The sequence below is a fragment of the Peromyscus eremicus genome, unplaced genomic scaffold (genome assembly GCF_949786415.1).
Source record: "Peromyscus eremicus unplaced genomic scaffold, PerEre_H2_v1 PerEre#2#chr23_unloc_1, whole genome shotgun sequence".
NCBI classification, from domain to species: domain Eukaryota; kingdom Metazoa; phylum Chordata; class Mammalia; order Rodentia; family Cricetidae; genus Peromyscus; species Peromyscus eremicus.
The window spans coordinates 1,012,806-1,040,575 of record NW_026734287.1 but is presented as its reverse complement, the minus strand read 5'-3'; the positions used below and the strand labels follow the sequence as shown (position 1 = coordinate 1,040,575).

General features: G+C 39.8%; 1 protein-coding gene across 3 annotated transcripts; it reads right to left on the bottom strand.

Moving 5' to 3' along the window:
• LOC131900873 (cytochrome P450 3A9-like) lies at window positions 1-27,632 on the bottom strand. 3 transcript variants are annotated; one of them, XM_059252202.1, is made up of 13 exons: window positions 27,562-27,632; window positions 25,247-25,340; window positions 22,960-23,019; window positions 22,299-22,388; window positions 15,597-15,710; window positions 15,291-15,379; window positions 12,871-13,019; window positions 9,267-9,394; window positions 7,484-7,550; window positions 5,503-5,663; window positions 3,356-3,582; window positions 597-759; window positions 1-96 (listed from the first exon to the last, which is right to left on the bottom strand). In XM_059252202.1, exons 1-13 carry the CDS (start codon window positions 27,630-27,632, stop codon window positions 1-3), a joined length of 1,509 nt encoding a protein of 502 aa, XP_059108185.1. The 3 variants fall into 3 exon arrangements, with proteins under 3 accessions (XP_059108185.1, XP_059108182.1, XP_059108184.1); XM_059252199.1 differs by having other exon boundaries at window positions 22,299-22,396; window positions 22,965-23,019; XM_059252201.1 differs by having other exon boundaries at window positions 22,299-22,399; window positions 22,968-23,019.
• Between the last annotated feature and the right edge of the window lie 138 nt (window positions 27,633-27,770).

Here is a 27,770-nt window from a genome sequence, read left to right as displayed (position 1 = left end):
TCATGCTCCACTTATGGTTTCATCTCTTGATACAGCCCTTAGAATGATGGTTTTTTCTGGCTGAAAAAATCCTTTCTTTTTCAGTTTTAAAGGGATCTGCAACAGTTACACAAACACAGTGAGAGCCAAGCAACGAAGCATCACCAAGCACAGAAGCAAGGAAGAGATTCATCAAGGACAAATTTGCTTTACGTGCACATGAAAATGACCTTTTCCCCAGTTGTTTTTCCATAGGAACCAAGATTTTAAATACTTGGGGTCTGGGGATAAAACTCTGGTCTTCATGCTTATAATGCAGGCATTCTCGTGAATGAACCACTCTTCAGCCTCTGCATTTAGAATATATACATATACATACATATATATAGTCTATATATATAGAAAAAATATAAATATATTTATATTCAAAGCAAAAGATACAGCGTCCCAAAGTGGAGGCTGTAAACCTCAACAGATATCACAAAAGAAATTACTTGGCTTATGGAGTAAATTAAAAAGTGAGCAAGCATATACTTCTCTGCATATAAATGGCCCAAATTAAAAAAAAAAAAAAACAAAAACAAGCTGTATGTAACTTAGTGAGGAAGCACACTGACCTGAGTTTGCTCACAAGGTTGGAAGGAGAAATTCTGCAGGACTCTGACAAGAGCGACTTTCACATTCAGGAGCGCAAACCTCATGCCAATGCAGTTCCTGGGTCCACTCCCAAAGGGCTGGTATGTGTAAGGATTGATTCTGTCCTGGTTCTTCTTGCTGAACCTGGTCCCACAGGAGTAGATGAAGACAAGTTAACAAATCATAAAACCCCACAACAGTTCCTGTTTGATATTTCTTAGATAACCACAAGCAATAGTAGGCAGGGTGCTTGCCTGGGCTGCTTGTCAAAATTCTGCTGGGGCTTTTAAAGGTTATTTTTGACAGCTTCTTAGTTGTATACAATACACTGTGATCCCACTTCTTTCATTCCATTCTTCCCAACTAGTCCCCTCCTACTTTCCTGCCTCTTGTGTGTGTGTGTGTGTGTGTGTGTGTGTGTGTGTGTGTGTGTATGCTTGCATGTGTGCACATGTGCAAGTCTTTTATAGGAAGTCATGGATGCTGTGTGTTTAATTCTATAGCACACCTCCCCACCCTCTAGCCACCACAATCTGTCCTCCTTGTCTTCCATGATGTTTCTTAGGCATTGGAGTGAGTGATATACTGTAGAAATTGTAGGCTACAGGCCTCTCCCTTTGTCTTTACCATGGAGAAGCTTTAAGTCACGTTGAGATGATGTCAATGCTGTTCAAAAGAACATTTATTTATTATTTAATTTTTGAGATAAGGTCTCACTATGTGGCTGTGGCTGGTCTGAAACTATGTAGACCAGGCTGGCCTCAAACTCACAGAGATCCACCTGCCTCTGCCTCCTGAGTGCTGGGATTGAAGGTGTGCGTCACCACACCCAGTTTAAGAAAATTTATCTTGAAACAAGAGGAGTGTATTTGGCCCAGTGATGTGTGCATATTCTGACACAAAAGAAATGAGACCAGTAGAACGAAAGCATGTTCTTGCCTCTACTAACACTTCTGGTCACGTGTTCATTGGGCTCCGAGGATAACACACCTGCCACTATTGAAAGTTGTTTGTTTTTCATTTGCACTCTATAGTTCTCTCCACTCCTCTCAATTCTTCTGTTTTTGACCACCTTCCTTGTGTTTCTTTTCTTTTTGCTAATGTCCTTCCCCTCACCCTCCCTCCCTTCATTCCTTTCCTCCTCCATTTCTTCCTCCCTTCTTTCTCTCTACCTCCCTACGTCTCCTTTCTTTTGTTTGTTTCTCTTTATTCTCCTCCATCCATCACTCCCTCCCTCCCTTCCATCTCTTCTTTTCCTCTTCCTACTTCCTTTCCTTCCTTGTTGAGTATTTAAGTCGATATCTTACAAAATACCCAAAATCACTCCAGTGTCATATCATCAAGGTTTTTCTTTATATGTTTCCTTGGGTATAAAATTCCAGAAGAGTAATCACATTTTATTTAAATTTGATATCATTTAAATATTTAAGAGAAGAATAATGATTTTAAGGTGGGTGATAATTGTAATGTGGTTATGTATTTCAAACCATAATTTATATTTTGAAGAAAATTCTGAAGTATTTGTGAGTTGTATGTTATATATACATAATACACACATACACACACACACACACATACACACACACACCACATGGCAGTTGGGAGAGTTGTTGAAGATGTGTGTGGAGCAGCTGACATGGGTGAATGGTTGATAGGCACACAGAGATCCATTTAGAGTGCTGAGTATATAATTTTTATATATTACTCTGTATATAATTTCTATATATTATTCTTGGGCACTTGTCAAACATTCTCTCTAGTAGACATATATTAATATTTGGATTTTTATCAGTGTTTGGAGTAGTCTCTATACAAATAGGCATGTGTTTCACTATTAAAAAAATCAACATAAATAAAAATCAGTGGTTTGTGCTCCTATAATCATAACACTACAGGTGGAATTGCTGAGGCTGGAGGGAACACAGAAGTCATACGGAATGGACCAACCTTGATTGACCCCCTCAGTAAATATGGTGGCAACATGCATGCCACAGCTGCTAAGGCATGTATTCTGACAGCAGAAAGTCCACAGTTAGGGGTCAGTACATATCTGGATCATAGCTCCTCTGACTGGCTAGCCTCATTGCTAAGACCTCCATTGTCTGTTTTGGTCCAACAGGAGATCAAGAAAATAGTATTTTTAGACTTAAAATTTAAGTGAAGTCTGGCTGTGGTTCCAAAATTTCCAGAAGAATCTGCTTGAGGCATCTCCAAAGAAGGATGTCTCAGGCTTCTAGACAAGAAGGTGACTTGGCCTTGAAGAGTCATTAGTATAAGGGAGTTGTCTAGAATGACAGCTAGAGACAGGACAGTGAGGACCTATGGGCTCCTCTATCTTCAGCAGGGCTGCTCTTAGCTTAGTGGAGGAGGGCCTCCAGGCCCACAGTGACACCATTACAGCCATAATAGAAGATCCAGGAGGCAAAGTCTAGTCAAATGGGAGATGTAGATGCTCTCTAAAGATGATGGGGACAGTGAATGGGAATGGCAAGGAAAGCCTGAGGTGAATGAAAAGCATAATTCATAAAATAAGATAGTGCTGAGGAAATTTTGGCAGGTGTTATACTTTTCTAAAAATTTACACAGACACACAGATAGGCAGGCAGGCAGGCAGGCAGGCAGGCAGAGAGAGACACACAGATAGACTGTTGTTACTACAAATATGTCTTCAATACCAAGAGACACACCATGCTCGGACTAGTCCAGTTCTGGGTAGTTTCTCTTTCCCATATCTCTGTACCTTTCAGGGCGGAACTCCTCAGGCTCTGGCCAGCACTTTGGGTCTTTGTGAAGAGCAAAGGTTGGTACAACCACCACAGTCCTTTTGGGAATTAGCATCCCATTGATTTCAACATCTTTCTTACAAACTCTCTCGAGTCTTCCACCAACTGGATATAATCTGAGAGTTTCATTCACCACCATGTCCAGATACTCCATCTCTGCCAAGGCATCATAGGTGACAGGTGCCTGAGGAAGGGAAAGGGAGAGTGAGGTAGAGGTGATGAGGGAAAGGGAGAGAGATTCATAAATTAATATTTTGAATTAATTTTCATCGACAGAGTACTACTGAGATGTTTGGAGCTCCACAGAATAACTCCTATTTGATAAAGAACCTTAGCATTTTTTTTTTTGACATAGGGTTTCTCTGTGTAACAGCCCTGGCTGTCCTGGAACTATCTCTGTAGACCAGGCTGGCTTCAAACTCACAGAGATTCCCCTATGCCTCTGCTTCCTGAGCGCTGCTGGGATTAAAGGCATGCACCACCACCATCACTTGGCTACAAAGCATTTTAATATCTCACATTCCTCAACCTGTTCGATAGCCCATTGAGAAGTAATCCTTTAGGATAATGCCAAACCAAGGGCCTTGAATCCTCAGCATTACCAGGTACTACTTTTTTCATTTCTTATGTCAGGAACCATAACTAATAGATTATGACAGTTACATTCAATAACAATATGCCACAGTTAGTGTTACCTTTCACACATATGCATGAAATTCTACAAAATACAGATGATAGCAAATCTCTATTTAAAAAAACTTTATTTCTATTTATGTGCATGTACCTCTGTAGAGGTTTGTGCATGTGAGTTCATGTGCTCCGGGGGCCAGAAGAGGGGGCCAGAGGCCCTAGAACTATAGCTACGCATGGTTGTGAGCCTCCTGGTGTGGGTGTTAGGAACTGAACTCAGGTCCTCTGAAAGAGCAGTCACAGCCCTTAACTGATGAACCATCTTTACAGCCTTTAAGCAAATCCCTATTTTTATTTAGTTATAAATATCTTGCATGGCCATTTTTTCGATTATATAAAAGATCTAGAAACATTAGCTCAGATAATCTTTGATAGCTACTATTGCTCATATGCATACATATATGTGTGTGTACATACATACAAACATATGTATATATTTGTATAACAATAATAATCAAAAAGGGGTTATTGACTTGAGAGTGGGGGGATGGGAGAGGTTTGAGGCACGGGCTGGAGGGAGGAAAGGGCAGGAGGAAAGTGATGAAATTCTATTTCAATTAAAATAGTTTAAAATTAAATAAAAACATGCAGCATGGCTCTACAGCAAAAACATTTAAGTGATCTGAGGAGGTATTAATAGTCTTTTCTGGACTACAGATGACAAAGACAGATACAGTCATTGCCATCAAAACGCTCAGTTCCAACCCTGGTAAAAGTCACAAGGAGAACAGGATCCATCCGTCCCTCAGCCCCATTCTCTGTTGCTGGTCCAGTTTGCTGGTTGTTCTTTCAGGACTTGCCTGTGAGCTCTGAAGAGAATGATAAGCCAAACTGACAACCTCACAGACCAGGTAACCTTACACTTCACAGTCTTCCAGTTTGGGCAGAGTTGTAAAGCCCAATGTGGAAAATGTGCGATTATTACTTTATGGGACTTTTAGACAGACTGTAATGTAGGGTTAAGAGCTTGACTCAGGCCACCTTTGAGCAGATAGAGATGTGTGGGGCAGAGCTAAATCCATTTGCTTAGCCCAGTCCAGCCAAGGCCAGTCACACCCAGCCAACAGCAGGCAACAACACACCCCACAACATCAGCAGAGCTGACTACCAAGACATTTGACTCACCAAAGCTCACACTTTCATCCACTGCTTTTTTTGTGGTTGTTTCTTGGTAGTTTTTGGTGACAGATAATGGATAAATCTGTACCAACATCTATCTACAAAGATGTATTAATCCTAAAAGTAGTACCTGATACCTATTTCCCATTGATTTATCTTTTCTTATCTTTCTTAAATAAAGCTGGTAGAAGAGTCGATGCTTATGGCCCCATGCAAAGATTCTCACCTAATGTGATAAGGAGCCATACTTGCCAATACTTCTCTCCACTGTCCTCTCCAAGTCCCATATCCTCACCTTATTGGGTAGAGCAACATCAATTTTATCTTGAAGTTTTTTCTGGACGTCAGGGTGAGTGGCAAGCAAATACATAGCAAAGCAAAGAGTACTGCTAGTGGTCTCATAGCCAGCAAAAATAAAGAAAACGGATTGGGCCACAATCTCCAGATCAGATAAACCTGAAAGGAAAGGAAATACATTTCATTTCATTTATTTTTTAAATTGATTGATTGATTGATTGATTGATGTGCGTGTAGACTCCAGCAGGCCAAAGCATGTGTTTAGAAGTCAGAGGAGAAACTTGCAAGAGTGAGTTCTCTTTTTCTACCATTTGGGTCTTGAGGTTTGAACTCAGGTCTTTGGGCTTGGCAGCAAGTGCCTTTACCTGCTGACCCATCTCATAAGTCCAGGGCATACATTTTAGGTGAAGGAGATGAGTATAAACCATGGTTTAGATGAGGAACAACCCAAAGAAAAATCACAAATCTCTACAGAGAACATGAATAACAATTCAGGATCATATCGGGTTTTTATTCCCTGACAAGGGGGTAAAATGGAAAAGTCACTTTTAATCCAGTTTCCCTAAGGTATATGTTCCTCTTACCCATCTGCTCCTCATCCCAACATTCTCATCAGCACCATAGCTGTGCAATCAGGAGAGAAAGCATGTCCAAGCCACTGCAAATTTGTGGATGTTTTCCTCTGTCACTTTCCATGTTATTTCCTTGTGACAGGACCTTTTAGTGACCTGGAAGCTTGCCTTTTCAGCTGTACTGGTTAGGCAGAGAATTTTAAGTTTCCCCCTGTCTCTACCTTTAAATGCATGGGGACACATGTCCAGCAACGCCTGGCTTTTTATGTGGTTGCTGGGGATTCAAACTCAAGTTCTTGTGCCTGTGTAGTAAGCGTTCTTAACCACGGAGCCATCTAGCCAGCCCCAAGAAGTCTATCTTTAGAAATAAAATAGAGAATAGCATTCTCCCTTAGGAAAAATTAAATTTCTGGTTGTCAGGTATTTTCTCACAGCAACAAGAAAATAACCAGTGTGTGAAAGTAGAGCATGGATGCAAAAGCTTCATAACTCTGCTCTCTGTTGGGGTCATCAAGCAGAAATACAAAGCTGTTTAATTGTAATAAACATTTGGTTAGCTTAAGAAAGGAATCAAGAGTTCATATGAAAGGGCTTCTACACTGGACAAATGTTGAATCTGTGTGTCAATACAAATTATGATGGTAAGGGAACAGGATTGATGTATGATTATGTTGGAGAGAGAGAGCTGTAGGAGAAGTTGGAGGATAAGAGAAGGAAGGGAATGAGGAAAGAAGAAACAAAGGAAGGAATGTGGGAAGAAAGGGAAAAAAAGAAAAGGAATGAAATAAAATGACAGCTGTCTCTCCCTACCATGGGACTCCTGGTTGCACAGGGCAAGATGGCACTAGAAAGCCATCATTCTTCAACCGTCATAGCAATGGCTTCCTCAAAAGCCACCCATGACGGGATAATGAAAAGCTAGTAAGAGTAGTGGGGTATGTGTTTAGTTCCAAGGCTTTCTCTACATTTTCCATATCAACTACACAGGAAATCAAAGCTTGGCTATAAATCAAGAGCTGGACAAGCATTCATCCCAGGTTTTCAGTGACCATCACCACTGTGGGGCTGTTCCTCTCACTGGATGTCTAGATACAAATGTCCAAGCAGAGTTTTTGACTCTGGGTCTAGATGAGGCCCAGATGGTGTCTATTCTGTGGCAGAAGATCCAGAGACCATTGATGACCTCCAGTCCTGAATTGCATGCTTATGGCTGCCCTTCAGGCTTTGAACACAGTAATAATCCTGTGCTTCTAGCAAGTTCCTCTGGCTGAATATATAACATCCACAAATATGTTATTCTGTAATCTGCAGACATCTTCATCTGCCTGGGAAGCCCCTTGCATATTTCCAGAACAAATATCTATCTTCGTGGTTCCATATCAGTAGATAGGACTCATCTTTGCTTACCTTGATGAGACTCTTTGTCTTTGGAATTCTGGGAGTTGATCATCAGCTGAAGAAAATCCAATCTTTGCTGAAAGAAAGTAGTTTTGGAAGGTGCAAAGTCAGTTGTGTGGTCAGAGAGAGTTACAAGTGCATAAATAGCCATGCTTCTGAGAATAATATTTATTTAAGCCCAGAAATCTCACTAGGGTGCCAGAGCTAGAAGTAAACATGTATGTCCACATACCAGCTTTGAAGAGCAGAATGCTTTCTTGAGCGAACACTGGGTATGTGTCCAGTAGCCCTGGTCTTTGCTATCCTTGCTCCTGAGTTCTTTGGGCCCTGAACAGTTCTGATCATCTCCTTCTCTTTACATGTGTGCTCACACAGGAAGAAGTTCTGTACTTCAATCTACGTCTTCCAATCTTAATCTTGAAATGTGTCCTTATGATGAAACTCGTGCCATTTCCAAATCTTGTCAGTAGTTTTGAGGTGAGCATCATGAAATGTTCTGATAAGCTAGAATGCTATGATTCTCAGTGACATCTAGGGGATTGCCCAGTCCTACCTCTATGACCTATGGACTTCCATATTCTGGAATCCAGGCTGAATGTAACAAAGCCTGGATACCTGGATGAGCTCAGTGCCCACTTCAAGCCACAAGCAGTTCAAATTTAGTTGAGGCCAGCCAGGCAGGTTGACACATACTTGTATTCCTAGCTTTTGAGTCAGGATGACTGAGAGCTAGAGGCCAAACTACATAGTTACACTGTGTTTCCAAAAATTAAAAACTAAAAATAAAGCAGACTGAATGGCACCAGATAACTTACAATGGAGTGGGCCAACTTTTAACTGCTGATCTGTTTCTTCAACCCTCTCATCTCATTATTCTAAAAATTTATGTTAAAGCATACTTAAAAAATGAAAATTATACACATATACATGTATGTAGTGTATGCTATTCCAATCAAGTTAAACATATTTTCAGATGTTTATTATTCATTATAGAACTTTCAAATTCCATTCCTATAATAGCTTTTGGAACTTTAAAATGGTTTCAATAAACATGGGAGTACATATGTGTCCCATATAAGCTTATGTCATTATATGACCAGCAGGAAGATGACTGGATCATATGGGAGTTCTACTTTTTAGATTTTTGCTCATCTTTTACCCCTGGTAATCTTAACCCTGAAACCATGCAGCAGGCACAACTGATATCACCTTTTTAGAATCTAAAAGATCTAAGATCGCAGAAGACCTTAATACTTGAAGAAATGAGCCATTAATAATGATTGCTCCACTGGGATCTCCTGACCCAACACCAAAGTCACAAACTCTGTTCATAATATGTAACTGTAGTATAGGGTTGAGCTGGATACCCAGGAAAACTTGGACCGTTGTTCAAGGACGATGTGTTTGCCAACCATGCATATGGTCTTGAGTTTTAGCCTCAGCGCCGAGGAAATTACAAACTTTAATTTTTTTAAGTTTTATCCATAAAATTTTCCATAATCCCCCTAACTAATTTACATCCTCTCAAATGCAAGACATTTTTTTCTAGCATGTGAATTTTTCATGTTAAAAATATTGTTTTATTGGCAGATCAATCATAATATGTATTGTTTGATTTTAAATGCTTTCTACTTAGCTTATTTTGTATCTGTATTCCCAACGCTTCATTTTCTTCAAAAATATAAAAATTTTCCTGTTCTTAACATAGTCTAATTATATGGAACACAAATGCACAAACAAACATCTTAACATTTTATCAATAAATGAACGACCACGTGTGACCAGCTATTACCTTTTCTTTATCCTGCATGCGATTCTCTTTCATTTGTTTCACAGAAGTTTTAAAAAAGCTCATGACATCATTTGGAAACAAGCTCATGTTGAGTGCATCAAATACTGGGCTAAGGAATGGAAAGAGTACTAGAGGGGAGAAAAGAGCAACGTGGTGAAAATACAAATTTTATCCTGAATGATTACATTTATTCTGACATGCAGAACAGTGAAAGTTATCAGGATCTCAAGCAAGACTCTCCCTCTTGCCCAGGTTCCAGGCCACTGGCTGGGAAAGGGCATATCAATGTATGGCCACTGACATAGAGGTGATATCAATGGTGCCTGCTGCATGGTTTCAGGGTTAAATTCCTTGACCTTTCACCCTTGACATGTTGAACTAAGGTCTTTTTGGATAGATCAGACTTCAGTCCTGTGCTGCAGTTAATCATGGTGCTCAAGAAAGAGCTTTCATGCTGGAGAGATGACTCAGTGGGTAAAAGGCTTGCCTTGCAGATGTGAGGATCTGTGCAGAAATCATGTTAAAAGCCAAGTGCAGTACCTCAGCAATGGCAGCATGAGAGGTGGAGACAATGAATTTCTGGAAGCTCAATAGCCAGTTAGCCCAGCCTACTGAATGAAGTTCCAAGCCAGTGAGTACCTGTCTCAAGCAAGGTGGAAGGAATATAAGGAACGACATCAAAGCTTTTTTTTGGGGGGGGTCTAATCTGCATATATGTAAGAGAGAGAGAGAGAGTGTGTGTGTGCACATGCAGACACAGATGGACAGACAGGCAGGCAGATAAAGACAGACAGACATAGACACACACACACACACACACACACACACACACAGAGAGAGAGAGAGAGAGAGAGAGAGAGAGAGAGAGAGAGAGAGAGAGAGAGAGAGAGAGAGAATGAGTTTTCAGGTTAGAAGTGTCACAGTCTGTGTTCTTCACCCATCAGGGAATGAAGTCAGGAACTGACAATAGAAGAAAAGTTGGGGAGGTAATATGTAAATTATTCATCACCACACTCCTCCATAACCCAAAGCTCAAGAACTATGGGGCAATTCCAATTTGTGTTGAAATGGAAAGAGAAAAAAGACATGATAGAAACAACTAGTAGGGCCTGGTGAGACGACTCCGCAGGTGAAATCATTTACTGTGGAAACTGACTGAGTTTGGTCCCTGGAGCCCACGGTAGAAGGGGATACCTGACTCCCACATCTTGCCCTCTGATGTTCACAAGTGTGCCTCCACTTACACATACACACAAATAATAACAACAGCAACACTAATAATATTACTCCAAATAAAGAAAATCCTTACGAAGATGGAGACAAAGCAACATCCAGAAGAAAATTTGAGTGTTGAGAAAAAAAATTGATCTTAAATGGCAACACTGTAGGAGAAGTGCCATTAAGAGAGAAGAGCAAACACACCTCAGGCAGAGAGGGGACGGATATTACAGACCAAAGTGGAAGATAATAAAATAAAAAAAAAACATAGAGGAAATCAGTGAGTAGAAACTAATAAAATAAAAAATAACAGAGGAAACAGTGAAAGCGAAAGATGCTTCTTCAAAAGTATCTTCAGCAATAGTTAAATGTTAGATGGGATTGTTCTAGAAATAGAGTGATGACTCAGATTACTAGTGTGCATAGTGAATGTTTTAAGGGAATCATATTGTTATTGAAAACACAAGGGCATATTAAGGCATTCTATTAATAACTGGAAGATAATAATCGCATAATTAAGCTAGAATGTACAAATTCCTAGAAATACACAAACTATAGAAACTGACTCAAAAATATTTGCACATCATACATGATAGACCTGTGATGTAATAGAATTAGTGATAGAATGCTGTCCACAAGAAAAGCCTAAGACCAGAAGATTTCAGCGGTGAATTCTCCCAACTCTTCACAGAAGATCCAATGCCAGTTTTCCCCAAACACTTCCAAAATACAGAAGAGAAGTAAAACATCTCCAAAATTCTCTACAGGGTCACAGTGTCCCAATCCCATAACCAAACTGACATTAAACTAACATCACTTGTAAATATGGTTTCAAAATTCTCACCAAAATAATAATGCACCAAACCAAGTGACTATTATAATTCAAGAAGATTTATATTATTTATATTATTTATTTTATCAAGTAGAATTCCCCCCAGGTATGCACTGCTGTGTAATACAGTCATGTCAATACAAACAAACATGAGCAAAACAGGTTTATAGATGCAAAACATTCTGAGAAAGATCTATCTCTGGTGCATGAGCCAGCTTTTTGGAGCCCATTCCCTATGGTGGGACACCTTGTACAGCCTTGATACAGGAGGGGCTTGGACCTACCTCAACTGAATGTATCAGGCTTTGCTGACTCCCCATGGGAGGCCTTACTTTTTCAGAGGAGGGGATGGAGAGTGTGTTGGGGGGCAAAATTGAGTGGGGAGTGAGAAGAGGGATGGGAGGGGAATCTGTGGTTGGTATGTAAAATCAATAAAAAATTTCTTAATAAAGAAAAAAAGAAAAAAGAAATACTAGCACTGTATTGTGATTAATGGTATTTCCAGAATTAAATAATTGTATCATATTTTTCAATTTATTATTTATTTATTTGTTTGTTTATTTATTTATTTTTGTTTTTTCAAGACAGGGTTTCTCTGTGTAGCCTTGGCTGTATTGAAACTCACTCTGTAGACCAGGCTGGCCTCGAACTCACAGTGATCATCTGCATCTGTTTCCCAAGTGCTGAGATTAAAGGCTTGTACCACCCCTGCCCAAAACACTTGGCATAATATATTTATTTATTAATTATTATTATTATTTTATTTGTAATTACATGTAGATGTGTATATTTGTATGTGGGTTTGTGCATGTGAGTTCAGGTTCCCTTGTGTGAATTACAGATGATTGTGATTCATCTGACATGAACACCAGGGACTGAAAACTTGGGCTCTCTGGAAGAGCAGCAAGTGCTCTTAACCACTGAGCCATCTCTCCAGCCTGAGTAAATATATTACATTAAACATTACTGTACAACTCACCATTTCCATTTGAGTATATGTCTAAAAGAAATGAAAACCATTGTTCAAACTCGCATAAGAATATTCAGAGCAACACTATTAACAACAGCCATAAGTTTGAAAATTTTCAAATGTCCATCAATGATAAATTCAGCCACTAAAAGAAAGGGCATACTGAAACATCCTTCAAGGTACAGGAACTTTTGAAAACATAGAGGAAACTAGACACACAAGGTGATAAATGATACAATTCCATTTATAGGAAGTGTTGCTTACACCTGAGGAAGGCAGAGAGACCTGATGGCTAAATGTAGGGTTTCTGAATTGCCAAAAAGATTCCATAACTGACAATAGTGATGACCATGGATATCTTTAGATACACTGAAAGCTATGAATTGGCCTATTTTAGTGGACCATGTACAATGTATGTGAAATGAAGTTCACAAAACTCTAAGAAGGGTACCAGTGGGGGAGGGAGAGGAGGAGAGAAGAGGAATGAGGGAATGAAAATGACTGAAATCCATTATAAAATGTGTGAAACCATCAATCAATAAACACGGAAGAAAACAGAAATAATGAAATGTTAGTTCACGTACTCACTGAGAGGAACAATGGATCGAAGAAATTAAGTTTTAAGAGCTTCTTCACTTTTTGTACAAAGGGATTTTGTGGGTTGTTGAGGGAATCGATGTTTACTCCGAATGATGTGCCGGTGATCACATCCATGCTGTAGGACCCAAAGATGCTGAACAGAGAGACAGATGGAAATCATTGTCTATGCCTTCTCTTATTCCTTCTAACATATGTAATGCATAAAATGGGAGTAAATTCACAAGCCAAGGTAAGGCAGACACTGCCAGAAATCCTGCTCTGGTGAATCTAGGCCTCCCTCATGCTTTTTGGTGAGAAGTTTATTAGATGACAGTGTTTACACTATTTTTGTGCTAGGTTGTGACATGCATATGGTGAGGGTTAGTTTTAGTTGTTAACTTGACACAATCTACAACTCTCTGGGGAGAGATTCTCAGTGAGTGGTTGTCTGCATCAAGTTGGCCTTTGAGGGAGTCTGTGAGGTATTGCCTCGATTGCTCTAATGAGTGGGCAGCATCTTTCCCTGAGTTTGGGTCCCTGACTGCGTAAGTGTAGAAAAGGTTAACTGAGCACAAGTGTGAGTGTATTTCTCTTTGTTCTTGACTAGGGATGTGACTTTGGAGCTTCAAATTCCTTCCTCTATTTCCCTGCAATGACATTGACTGAAACGTGGAACTGTGAGATATTATGAACCTTTCCCCACTAACTTGTTTTCCTTTCAGGGCATTTTATCACAGAAATAGATATGAGATTAGAATAGATATCAGGAGACATGGAGTCACAGGAAGAAAGAGATTTATAACCAGACAAATTGCATCAGTGTGGGTGGAGTGTGGGTGATAATTATGCGGAAGTACCATGCCTCACTAAGACAATGTGAAATGCTTCTCTAATGCCTAGAGGACTTAGAAAGAGAACATTGTATCAGGTATCTGTATATCACTGGTATTTGTGCCCAAAGCTAATTCATCTTCAGTACAACACATAACAACTGTTATTAATTCCCTGGAGCACATCCCATGCTCAAGGTACCAATAGATCTGCTCTTCCCCAGCCCCAGGGAGCTGACATTGCTTCAAGGGCATAAGTATTGCTTTAAGTTGTGAAAATCAACAATATTCCTAGTAAAACTTATGTGCCCACATGTTCCTCATTCACCAGGAGGGTTGAATGTTACATCAGTGTTTCTTTAATAACTCAGAAGGCCTGAGTTTATCCAAAAAAATGATCTGATTGCAATGCCTACAGCTTTACAGGTACTGCACTCTTCAGAAATGGGATAAAAGGGAAGTAGCAAGTGGGTTGCACTTTTATTTATTGACTCTGAGTGCAACTTGCATGTATGTACATCTGCTCCTGTGAGGCATGTGTGCATGTGTGTGTGTGTGTGTGTGTGTTTGTGTGGGCACACTTGTACTATGGCATGCATCCAGAGGACAACTTGGGGGAGTCAGTTCTCTCTTTCCTCTATGTGGGTCCTGGGGATGAAACTCAGGTCCTTAGACTTGGTGGCAAGCTCCTTTACCCACTGAGCTATCTCAGTGATCCTAGGCAAGTTTTACTGCTTCACTGATATTCTTCATAAGCCCATGATGAGATATAAATTACTCCAAGTTCTACATTTTAATTTCCTTGGTGTACATGCAGTGTCCTAATATGAACTGAATGATTTCTCTGCTCTCTATTTTCCATGGACTCTACACTAAAAATGTGTTTTATATCATAATCCTTCTTTCTAAACTATATATTTTGTTTTTTAGAGTTCCCCAAATAACAATTATTAGAGAGATTAACCATGGCTTCTACATACAGAAGTGATATCCTTTCATCCATAGCCACCCTACTTTCTTCTGGGATATGCTCTTTTTCTTGAATGGCCTATTACAGTCATAAGGTTTGCTACAGAGAGGTCTCTAGTTTCCACTGGTCTCAACCTCAGCAGAAGACAGTTGTTGTAATCAGTTGTAATGCTGATAGCTCACTCCTGTCTGTTCCTGAGGTGACTTAACAGTGGGAACTTCAGCATTCCAGTAGGCAGTTACAGTGTCTACTAACAACTATTGTGATTTGAATATGAAATGCCCCCATAGGCTCATGTGTTTGAACACTTGGTTCTGAGCCCATGGTACTGTTTTGAAAGGCTCTGAACTTTAGGAGGTGGAGCCTCGTTAGAGGAAGTAGATTGCTACAGCCAGATCTTGTGTCTGTATAGGCTGGGCTTCCTGTTTCTTGAATGTTATATGCAGTGTCATCAGCTAGCCTCCTGCTCCTGCCACCATGTCTTCCTGCCATGATGGACATGCAGCCCTACAGAACTGTAAGCTGGAACGAAGCCTTCTTTTGCTTTTGTTGGAGTACTTTGTCACAGCAACAGAAAAGTAGTTGACACAACAACCCAGGCCCCAATGACTGTACCAGTACTTACTCTTTCATGATAATGGGATCCCCATTCTCTGCTCCATGCCTCATGTTCCTCACTAACAAGTCTGTATACTGGTTAATGATGGGGAACATCTATACACAAAACAAAACACCATCCATTGTGAGACGAGGGAGCTCAGTTCCCAGTGGACACAGCTTTCCCAAGGACAAAGCAAGAAGTCCCATTAACACAAAAGGACATTCTTAGGAAGTTTCAACTCAGAGGATACTGCTTGGAAAAGGGCTGTTATCTACCTACCCCCAGGATCTGCTTTTCATGTTTCCATTGAAAAGCTTATTACTTCATTACCTCCTTGAGCTTTCCACTGGTGAAGGTTGGAGACAGCAATGTTCTTAATCTCTTCCATTCTTCATTCTCAGATAAGGTGATTGCTTTTTTCAAATACCCCACTGGACCTAAACCCTAGAATCCAAAGCAAAAGAGATATTGTCATACGTAAGTTTGGAGAACTCTACAGTTGTAAAAAAAATTAAACAAGTATCATTTATTTAAAAACATTTGTGACTGTATAGTTAGTTAATGTAACATGTTCAAATGAACATTTGCCTCAAATGCTTCATCCCCTGGGAGGTTTGAGGTGACACCCAGTCAACACATGTGGCTTTAGAACTTTATAATCTAGCGTCCTTCTTCTACAGAAGTTTCACATAACAGGGGAAACCACTGCCTCAGGGTGACTAGATAGCAACAAGACCTGGTACATCCTTCAAGTCTGCACCAAGTAGGAAGGAACTGATGGCAACTGGTGGCCTTGTAAAGACAGGCCAGTTATTCATTTACACATATTCATAGGAAGAGATTCTTGATAAAGGGGTAATAAAAAGTGATAAAAAAACACTTCTCAAAGTGTTATTGAGAAGACAATAACAGTATTTGAAAGAATCTAGGCATTATTTGGAAGAAATAATGTAATTCTATATAAGTTTTTTCTTACTGATTTTCTTTAGGTATAGTTGATCATACTTTCCACCTCATGACAGACTTGGCACTACCTCCTTGAACCTTATGCTTATGAAAACACATGCTTTGTACAAAAATGGATATTTTTGTCATTCTGTATTTTAAAATGAACATATTTTGTGTTTGATGTCTATCCCTGAAAAATGTTTACCTATGATATCAAAATTGAATTCAACAAAATAAATTAAGAGAATTTCACTGTTTTTAGCGTTTTTCATTGTGTGCATGTACACATGTGTGTGTGTGTGTGTGTGTGTGTGTGTGTGTGTGTGTGTGTCCATGCATGTACGTGCAGAGATAAGAGGAGGACGTTGGGTGTCCTGCTCTGTCACTTTGCCTTATTTCCTTGAGACAGGGTCTCTCACAGAATCTGAAGCTCACTGTTTCATCTAGGCTGGCTGGCTGTGAGCTCCTGGGATCCACCTGTCTCTGTCCCCAATGCTAGAGTTATTGTGCTTGTGGCCATGCTCAACTTTTTTTTTTTTTTTTGTTTTGTTTTTTGTTTTTTGGTTTTTCGAGACAGGGTTTCTCTGTGTAGCTTTGCACCTTTCCTGGAACTCACTTGGTAGCCCAGGCTGGCCTCGAACTCACAGAGATCCGCCTGGCTCTGCCTCCCGAGTGCTGGGATTAAAGGCGTGCGCCACCACCGCCCGGCTCAACTTTTTTTTTATTTATGTGAGTACAAACACCTTTGTAAGATATAAGATAAGTAAACAAATATTCGGGCGCATTTCTAAGGCAAGTGAGAGTAGGTAAGACTACATGAAACACACAACCGCTTTTACAATCAACCCAAAGAAATGAAATACTAGGGACTAGAGAAATGTCTCAATGGCTAAGAGTATTAATTGCTCTTTCAGAGGACCAGGATTTGATTCAGTCATCCTCATGGCAACTTGTAATTATCTGTAACCAGTTCCAGGGGTTTTGATGATCTCGTTTAGCTCCATAGACACTCAGTATGCACATATTGCACAGACATACATGCAATCAAGACACCCATACACATAAAATAAAACAATAAAATAAACAAATAAAAGAAGATGAAATACTTTATGTATGAAATGTACAGTAGGCTGGAAGCTGTAAAAAGGTTGGTGAAAGAAATCAAACAAATTTGAAGGAATGGAGAAGCACATCATATTTTCAGACCAGACAACTCTGCCAGGGGGATGGCTTATCAGGTAAGAGAACTTTTTTTCTCTTAAGTATTGCTGCCTGTGGGGTAAGCCCCCAGGAGCACAGGGCTCAAAGGGAATCCACAAAGTTGGCACATACTAGACTTTTCTATCTGAGGAGGTTAGGGGAAAAGGCACTTACACTCTCTCTTGATGGTTTCCTCCCTTATTCTCTATTCTTCATTCTGTGTTCTACATTCTCTTTTTTTTTTATCTCTATCCAGAGATATCCCTTCTGTTTCTCTTGATATTTTCCTTCTCCTTCTTACTCTCTTGAAGTTATCTTCCTAATTCTCTCTTTTTTGATGCTTTCCTTCTGACTTTTTCATTCTTGATATTTTCCTTGTAGCCCATTTTAACTCTCTCTAACTCTATCTGTATTCTTTCTCTTACAGCTTATATATCCCAGCAAAATCTTTCAGGCAATATAAAAATTACAATATGGTTACATTCTGTTTTTCAAGGGAATAAATACAAGTAAATAACAGCACACTCTCCATATCCCTTACATGATTAAACATCTTATGTATTACAGGAGGAAAACAAATTATTTCAAGAACCCATGTACATTCATACCCAAGCAACTTTCTATAGATTAACTGTGTAGGTAAGCAAGATATTCTTCTCAGTCAGGTCTGTTATTGGCAAGCTGTACTTTGCAGTTATATAGAAAGGGCCAATTACTTTATTACTTACCTTGAAAGGTAATCTTATAAGGAATGTTAAAGGAATCACAAATCTAAACTTTTATGTATAAAAAAAATCAGTCAGCTCTACTTTAAAACTTTAGGGTGTATACCCAAACATCAATAGTTTTTTTTTATATCAAGAGATTGAGGGAAAAATGGGTGTAAGGAATTAATCATCATCTTTGGTTATCAACCAGTTCTAGCAAGAAAAGTGAGTGAGCTAGTAATAATTGGGCTGCTTTGTATTTGTTCTCTGACTTTACAGAGTCCCTCACCCATTATAAAATTTTAGATTGTGTTCTTGGGTTTTTCACCTTAAAGCTACTATTAAAACATCTGATCCAACCTGAAGTTATTATAAGGCTTTGTTTTAGGAAATGATACACACTGAAATCTGTGTCTTTCAGCATTAAGACTAAAGGAATTCAAGCCAATCTGGCTCCTGGGACTCAATTGCTTATCTTAATCATTAACTTGAGCTAGAATCTATGCAGCTCTTTAGGTGAAACTCATAGGCCCTAGATGTGTAACATTTACTTGTATATATTTTTATTCATCAAACTAACGTTATTATTATTATCATCATCATCATCATCATCATCATCATCATCAATTAGACAGTATAGCTTAGGAAGGAATCATCTTCACAATAATCCACAATAAAACTGCCCAGTAGAATGGGATGTTTCTATGAGATAAACATACTACATTACAGGCAGTGGGGATCTCCCCACACCCATTCACACCATACCAGATACCAGAGAAAGATGGCAGTGGAAAGCATGTAATGGCACAGCAGAAACAAAAGACATTCTGGAGTCTGTGACCTTGGGGCCTTGCCTATCCAAGTTTCACCCATGCGGAAGTTGCCTCCTGGTGGGCTGACACCTTGAACTTCAATTGCCACCTGCTCCTCTGATGTGGCCACTGATACTCAAGCATGAGGACCCAAGTTTGAATCCCCAGCACTCACATTAGAAAAAGTTGGGCATGGCTACAGGTGCAATAAATGCAGTGCTGAGAACAGAGACAGGTGGATCGAAATAGTTCACTGGTGATCAAGCCAAGATGAAGCAATGAGCTTCTGGTTCAGTGGGAGACCCTATTTCAAGAGAATAAGGCAGGATGATAAAACTGGACACCCAATGTCCTACACTTATGTCTGCATGTGCACACATGGACACATGCATGTAGGCAATACACGTACAACTCAAAGTGCTAAGAACAGTGATTTTCTTCATATTTATCAAAAGATTTAATCCAATTTTGATAGTGTAGGTAAGTGGGGTTTTCATGTGTAGACATCAATAAAGCTTATTCTGAATTTGCATGAAAAGACAATGAAAGAAGGGTAGATAGAAAGGATTCTAAAAAAAAAAAAAAGAGGAACCAATTGTTGTACCTCATGTGGAGTCACAATGCAGTTACAATAATCAAGAGTGTGCTGTTCTGGGAGGGACAGACACAGGACTATGGTACATAACAGTGAATGAGTAATCCATCCACAGACACAGCCCCAAATGATTTTCATTCTTTCTTGGTCCTCAATACAATCATTAAATCATTGGCTTAATGAATTTACTCTTTGTAGTCTAAACTGATATGATTCCACACCAGAATGTTTTCCCACACCAGAATGTTTTCCCTACTGATTTGTGTGTGTTTATGTGAGTGTGTGTACTTTCTTATGAATGAGTGCATGTGTGTGTGTGTGTGTGTGTGTGTGTGTGTGTGTGTGTACCATGAAGTGTGTAGAGACCAGAGGAGAGTCTTTGGATGTTGATTCACCTTTCCACCTTGTTTGAGACAGTGTCTGCTGTTTCCCAGTGCTTAGGCCAGGGCAGCTAGTCTGCAAGTTTTCACAAATTCTGTCTCTACTTCCATTTTCTCATAGGTGTGTTTTGGGAGTACAGATGTGTGTGCTACTGTGTCCATCTTTTACATGGGTTATGAGGAGCTGAACACAGGCTGTGTTCTAACTGCTTTTATACATTGATCCATCTTCCAAGACCCCAGGTACTTTTTCTCCACAGGTGCAAAAATGATTCAATTATGTAAAAAAACCCTGGAAACATAACACAAAATAGATCACAGACTTAGATTAAAACTTAAAACTGTAAAGTTTAGTAAAGAAAAACAAACAACCAACAAGGAGGTTTATGGGATGAATTTTCAGACATGTTACAAAAGCATAATCCACAAAGGAAAAATAGATGTATTTGCATCCTTTAAATAAGATTTTCCCCCCTCTTACAGAAAGATTCCCATTAAACAAACATTAGTGAAAATACGCTGAAAATGAACTATTGTATCTTACTGGTTGGAATGCTAATCTGTGCAGCCATCATAGAAACCAGTGTAGAGAAATGTCATAAGCCTGAACACTTAACTCTCACACAATTCATTACACTACTGTTGGGTATAAAAGTAAAGAAATTGAACTCAGTGTACCACAGAGATACCAGTGCACTCATGTTTTTTGGTTTTTCTATTCATAATAGCCATGGTGTAGAATCAGCTTAGGTACTGTTCTAGTTTGCTTTCTGTTGTTGTGACAAATGCCATGACCAGAAGCAACTTGTAGAGGAAAAGGTTTATTTTGGCTTACAGGTTGTAATCCATCACTGAGGGAAGCCAAGTCAGGAACTTAAGTCAAGAGCTTGAAGTAGAAACCAAAAGAGGCATGCTGCTCACTGGCTTGCTCCAAGGCTCATGTTCAGCTACTTTTCTTATATAGTCAAGGTCATTTGGCCTAGGAATGGTACCACTCATAGTGGGCTTCACCCTCCTAAATCAGTTAACAATCAGGAAAATGCCTCACAGACATGCTCATAGGCCTATTGGACAGAGAAAATTCTTCAACTGAAGTTCCCTTTTCTAGCATATGTCAAGTTGACAATCAAGATTAATTATCACAGGTGTCCATCAATAGGTGAATGGATAAAGAAAATATGACACACACACACAAATGAAGTTTGTTTCAGTCATAAAGAAGAACAAAATTATGTTATTTGAAGGAAATTAGATGGAACTGGAGATCATCATGTTAAGAGAAACAAGCCAGATTTAGAAATACAAGTATCACATGCTTCTTCTCATATGCAATATCTGCATTAGACTGTTTAAATGCCATGGAAATAGAAGGAGTATATTTGGGAAGAAGACCAGAGGGAGAGGGAGATATAAGATGGTAATGGAAAGATGTTTATAAAGTACATTATATACGGTAAGAAATGTCATAAGAAAACTTATTATTTTGCATAATAAATATATGCTAATAATGAAGAAAATAAGCATAGATTCCCATTAAGAAGAAAAGACAAGCTGTACATGGCCACTTTATCAGCTTAGCACGTGGGAGCCTTATCAACATTGAAGGAACAGTTCTGTCTTGACTGTTGGCTGTTATAGATAGGCACACATGTGTTAATTTTGTATGACATCACACACACACACACACACACACATAAAATAAAGACACATAAAATAGATAATTGAATAATATGTATGGATTCTATCAATTTCCTGTCACAGAAAGATACTAAATTTATAGTTACTACAGATATTACCATGGAAACAAATGGAGGAAACATAGATGGAACCTTCATGTACATTTTTACTCAATTCCCTATGAAGTTAGAATCACTTCACAATAAAAAACCTAATGCATAAACATGGCACTGAGGAGATGACTCAGTGGGTAAGAGAGCTTGCTTGGTGAGTTCAAATTCCAAGCACCAACTTCAAAAGCTGAGTATTGCCACACATGCCTGTAATTTCAGCTGTGCGAAGGACAGAGACAGGAAAATGTCAGGAGCTTTGGGCTGCCAGATTACCTCCAAGCTCAGTAGGGGATGAGAGAGTAATAGAGCAGGTCATCTCATATCCTTCTCTGGCTTCCTTGTGTGTTTGGGGCAGGGACATCTACACATATGAGTGTATATACTGCACATCTACTACACAATACTATACACACCCCTCACATGCCCCCCTCCACACACACACACACACACACACACACACACACACACACACACAGAGAGAGAGAGAGAGAGAGAGAGAGAGAGAGAGAGAGAGAGAGAGAGAGAAAGAGACCCCAAAAACCTAACAAATGTGTGAATACATGAATAGATGTTTAAATAATTTAAAAAATAGATGCCTACCCGACGGTTTGTGAAAGTAGAATAACATTCCTTCACCAGCACTGTTTTGATTATGTCTGGATCCATGATAGCCAACACAGGCTGTCGGCCCTCATAAAACCTGCATTGGCAAAGCAGAAAGGATTCAAATAATAGTTGAAAGGATTCAACTATTCTGTTCCTGGCATGCCCAGAACCCAGATGCTGATCCAGATGTTACAAGATCCATAATCCAAATTGTGCAATACACAACTATATGAGCTCCTAGTTCAAGTCAGGAATTCTGACCACATATCACATGAGTCTCATGAAATCAAGTATAATGTAGCTCATTATACACAAAATAGTTCTACAAAAAGACCACAATTAAAAATAAATGGGAACATTTGTTAAGTCTGGGTGATATATACATGATACTGAATTGAATAGCCAGACACTGGGCAGAAAATCAAGTGAGCCATCCTTGGACCATTAAGTCTGCGAGAATAGTAAAAAATGCAATTTTTATCAGACTAATTCAGTCTGTGAACCATGGTACCTGAAGACATATGGGACCTGTGTATTAAAAGCCTCTAAAATACATACAATCATAACTTCAACTCAAGAGGTTATGGGCTATGACCGTCTTCCAGGCACAGAGGTACGTGATGATTTCAAGTAAACAAATGGAAGTTTCCAGAACACTTACCCCCCATATTTTCCCATATTTTTTATGGCATTCTCTGTCAAACTCCCAAAATCCCTGGGAAGAGAAAGAAAATGAAAATGCATTATTATTATTTTTACATTTATTTGGTGTGTGTGTGTGTGTGTGTGTGTGTGTGTGTGTGTGTGTGTGTGTAGAACAGAGTAGAACAGAAGACCACTTCTGGTAGTCAATTCTCTCCTTCTACCACATGGGTTCTAAGGCCCAAACTCAGGTAGTCAGGATTCTTGGCAGACACATTTACCAATTGAGCTATCTTGCTGCTCCTGACTACTATTTTAAGTAGACTGCCCTTATCTCTAATTGGGATTATCTATATCTAAAAGATTTGAATCTTTCTAAATCAGGTTAACTATCCATCACTGGCAGTAAGAGGAATGTTGTTGTTCCTAGGTGTATGAGTGAGAGGGAGAGAGAATATAGGAGATATTTGAAATGGGAGAACTTGAAATTGTTCAGACTTCCCCCCAACATTGTACGTGCATGGCCGTTTACTCTTGTCTGTGAATAATAGTGAATACGTTGTCTCTTTAAAGTGTGTTTGCTTCCCCACATGTCATCCTTAAGTATGCAAGGACTCTAAGTCATTCCTTTCTTAGGTGTAAGAGGAAACAGAAGCTAAGAGAAATCGAGGGAGATTCCCAGGAACAGGCATCATTGTTTATCTCCATATTTAGAGTCCTTTTTGTTTACCTCATAAGCTCTCCCTAGAACACCAGAAGAACTAGGAACAGGAACAAACTCCGGGCCTCTTTTAATCTAGAGAGTGGGTGAGTCTCAGGCATGTTGTTGATTGAGAAAACAAGCAAGGGAGGAATGACAGAGACCTTGTTTCCCAGGGTCCCTAATGAACATAGAAAGGCAGAGAGATGTCATAACTACAGGAAACAATGTAATTTAACCATTTTCTTTGACTTTTTACTTCCTGTCCTAGTTTGTTTTAATTATCAACTTGACAGAGCCAATAACATGAGAAGGGAGTCTCCACTGAGAGATTTCCAAGATCAGATTGGCCTGTGGAGCCAATGTCTATGGGGGCTTATCTTGATGGTTAATTGATGTAAGAGACTCAGCTCACTGTTTCCATTCCCTGGGGAGGTAGTTCTGAGCCGTATAAGAAAGATAACTAACAAGAGCCTGAGAGAGTCAGGAAGCAGGTTCCTCCACGGTTTCTGACCCAGGTTCCTGGCCTGATATCTGTCAATAATGAATCCCAAGCAGTAAGATGATAGAAAACCTTTCCTTCCCTAATTTGCACTGTTCACAACATTTTGTTTTAAAGATTTATTTGTATCTTATGTGTATGGGTGCTTTGCCTGCATGTATGTGTGTGCCCTGTGTGTAAGCCTTGTGTCCCAGCAGGTAAGAGGTATCAGATCCCCTGGAACTGGAGTTAGGTGCCATGTGGGTGCTGGGAACCAAACTCAGGTTCCCTGTAAGAGCAAATGTTCTGAACCATCTCGCCACCTCCCTTGTTCAGAATGGTTAATTCCAGCCACAGAAAGGAAACTAGAACACTTTCAAAACTGAGAAACAAAATGAAGCAAAACTTCTGCCAAGTTTCAATTGTGATGTTTTCAGCTGTGGAAACAAAAGTGGCCAGTGAGATGGCTCAGTAGGTGAATGCATCTGCCACCCACGCTTGTTGACTTGAGTTTGATTCCAGTACCCACAAGGTGCAAGAGGAGAATCAACTCTCATAGTGATTATCTGACCTTCATGTACACACACACACACACACACACTCACACACTCTAATCAAATGAATGAATGAATGAACGAACAAACAAACAAACAAACAAATATGTATGAACTTAAAAAGGGGTTCCAGAGGCATTACTGTCCCTTGCTAGAATATATACTGGAAAAAAAGCAAAATTTTTTTGAGGCTCATAAATCTGAACAAGTCCCCAAAATGAGGTCTGAGCTGATCAGCTGCACCAAACCATGTCCTCCAAAGACAATAATAATAAAACCTGAGAATTGTCACCTAAGATCTGGCCTTTCTTTTTTTTTTCTTTCTTTTTTTTTTTTGTTGTTTTGAGACAGGGTTTCTCTGTGTAGCTTTGCGCCTTTCCTGGGACTCACTTGGTAGTCCAGGCTGGCCTCGAACTCACAGAGATCCGCCTGGCTCTGCCTCCCAAGTGCTGGGATTAAAGGCGTGCACCACCACTGCCCGGCAGATCTGGCCTTTCTAATGAAAGGAACTAAGCTAGTTTTGGCAACCACAATAATCCAAGTAGAGCACTCAGTCAACACTTACATTTCGGTATGCAAGAATATTTCCCACGAAAGGCAGTGGTTTGGGTCCAGAAATCCCCAAATTCTTAAAAGTTCCATGTGTATAGGTTCCGTATCTGTAAAGTGGGAGATCAAGTTCTTAGGGATTGTCACTGTATATTGTGCAGGCTTATCAGTTACACACACACAGGAACTATAACATTCAAGCTGGAGTGGGGGATAACATGGAAGCAACAAATAACAACAAAAACTTCAACAGCAGCAATTATTTTTGATCTTCATTTTTACCTCCACATTTATCTGAGAGACTCCCCAGGCCCACAAAGGTTAACTCAAAAAGTAGATGAATTGTTTTGGCTCTAAGTCCTACAGTGAATTATTTACAAATGTCCCCAAACATCACTGTTAATGTGAGATTCAGGCTAGAATACTTCTACATAGTTTCATTTGCTCCTGTTATTTAGGAAACTGGACGCCAATGGGTCTGCCCTTCTCCTGATCTTCAGTGGGGGGGCTGCAACCCAAAAGTGTATCTGAGACTTTGTCCTTGAGAGGAGAGGAGTATTTTCTTACTTTCTCCTAACTCAGTGGTTTTCAACCTTCCTAATGTTGTGACCCTTTAACACAGTTCTTCATGCTGTGGTGACCCCCAACCATAAAACTATTTACTACATTGTAACTGCAATTTTGATACTGCTATGACTTTTAATATAAATACCTGATATGTAGGGTATCTGATATGTGACCCCTAGGAAAGGGTTGCTTGATCCCCTAACGGGGTCACGATCCACAGGTTGAAAACCACTATCCTAACTCATACCTGAAAAGAGTTCATGCCATCACTGTCCCATTCTCTTCCTTATCCACCTACACTGAAAAACTCACATGACCTGATGGACAAGCACAGCAAAAACTGTTGAACTGAAAAACAAAAAACCTGCTCGCTAAGTTTATTTCGAACCATACGTAAGTCTGTCCCATGTATTTGCTTATGCCTTAGGCTTACATTCCTGACACTTAGAAACAGATGAAGTCACTTCACACAATTTGTTGTCACAAATACTGAGAGCAACAGCCCCATTTTAGCCTTCTGAAAGAAGGCTGCTGGCATATCTCACTGAAGTTTTAGGATCAAATAGAATGAAATGAAATCTTTCAAATAATTGTAAAACATGATCAAATAGGAAAGATATTGCCACAATATCTTAAATATTTTTCTCCAAAAATAAAACCATGTTCGAAATGTCTGTTTCCATATTACCATGAGTGTTTATCATTTATTAATATTAATTGGTGATAGAAATCAAGTGTGATGTGTTTGGTGAGGCGGAAGCATCTACTATCCATGGACTAATAGGTGTGTCTACACACACACACACAAACACACACATGCACTCACATGCACATGCATGCACACACATCGGCAGTAGAATGAGCTGTCTACAGTGGCCTAGGTCACATGTTTATTATCTTGGGACTCAGGAGGCATCCCAATAGAAAGGAAGTACAGAGATAGATGTTTTTAACTTATACTCCCAGTAGAACTTAGAGGGAAAATATTTAAAATCCAAATTGTTTCAGAGTGTCTGCCTTTTGAGGATGCCAGTAGATCTCATAGCTGGGGAGGAGTAACTCCTTATACAGATGCTATGAACTTGAAGGGAAACGAGGAAGGGAAAGAATCAAAGTCGGGTCTCCTTTGCCCTAAAGATTCACCACTTAGAAACAAATTATTCTTCACATTATAAAGAAGAACCAGGTTTGGGATACTTAAGGATGAGTAACAAAAAAAGGAGGCAATCTGAGCCTACCACAGAGCCTGGGGTATACTAGGGGCATTGCATAAATGGTCTTAGAGGTGGGACAAGGGAGCAGAAACTAGTCATGTGCACACAGGGCAACACTATATATCTCTTGCCTCAGAGGACACAGGTGAAGATGACACAGAAGCTCCTCCCATCCCCACAATCCCGAGACTTTGCAGAAGCTCCTCCCATCACAATGACCAGCTATTTGTAATCTGCTTCTGCTGAGCTCTGGTTGGTTAATCTGGGGAAAAACTGAGACTCAATCAGAGGATACCCCAAGTCTCACTGAGGTCACTCAATCCTCCTATCCACAGAAAGTGGAGTTTAGTAGAAGAAGAATGCCTATGTATCCCTTTGGAGGGATTTGCATAAGACCAACAGCAACACTGTAGATCTTAGCATCCCACACACTGAAGCAACATCCCCTTATTTTCTCTTTGGATTTTCCAAACAGGTAGAGGAAAGAATTATCCAATTCACATCCCCAAGTCTTGATCACTGAGGAGAGGAGCCTGGGCAGTTTACTCACAGGTAGAGGAGCACCAGGCTGGTAACCAGGAGTATCCAAGTTTCCATGGAAAAGTTTGGGATCAGGTCCATTGCCGCTTTCTTTAATCAAGTCTCTCTTTTGTGTTTTATTCTCAGCTCTGTGTGTTGTGCCTTTCCAGTCTGAGCCTGATGAGCTCCCTTCCCCACCCAGCTGTGACTCAAGGAGGCCAGCCTGCAGTGCTTAAGGAC

Excerpts from the sequence above, each read along its gene's own strand:
- LOC131900873 (XM_059252199.1), bottom strand. The coding sequence starts at position 27,632 with ATGGACCTGATCCCAAACTTTTCCATGGAAACTTGGATACTCCTGGTT. Across the intron at positions 22,397-22,964 it reads ATATGGGAAAATATGGGGGG|TTTATGAGGGCCGACAGCCT; the intron begins TAAGTGTTCTGG and ends GCCAATGCAGGT. Across the intron at positions 3,583-5,502 it reads ATGTTGCTCTACCCAATAAG|GCACCTGTCACCTATGATGC; the intron begins GTGAGGATATGG and ends TCCCTTCCTCAG.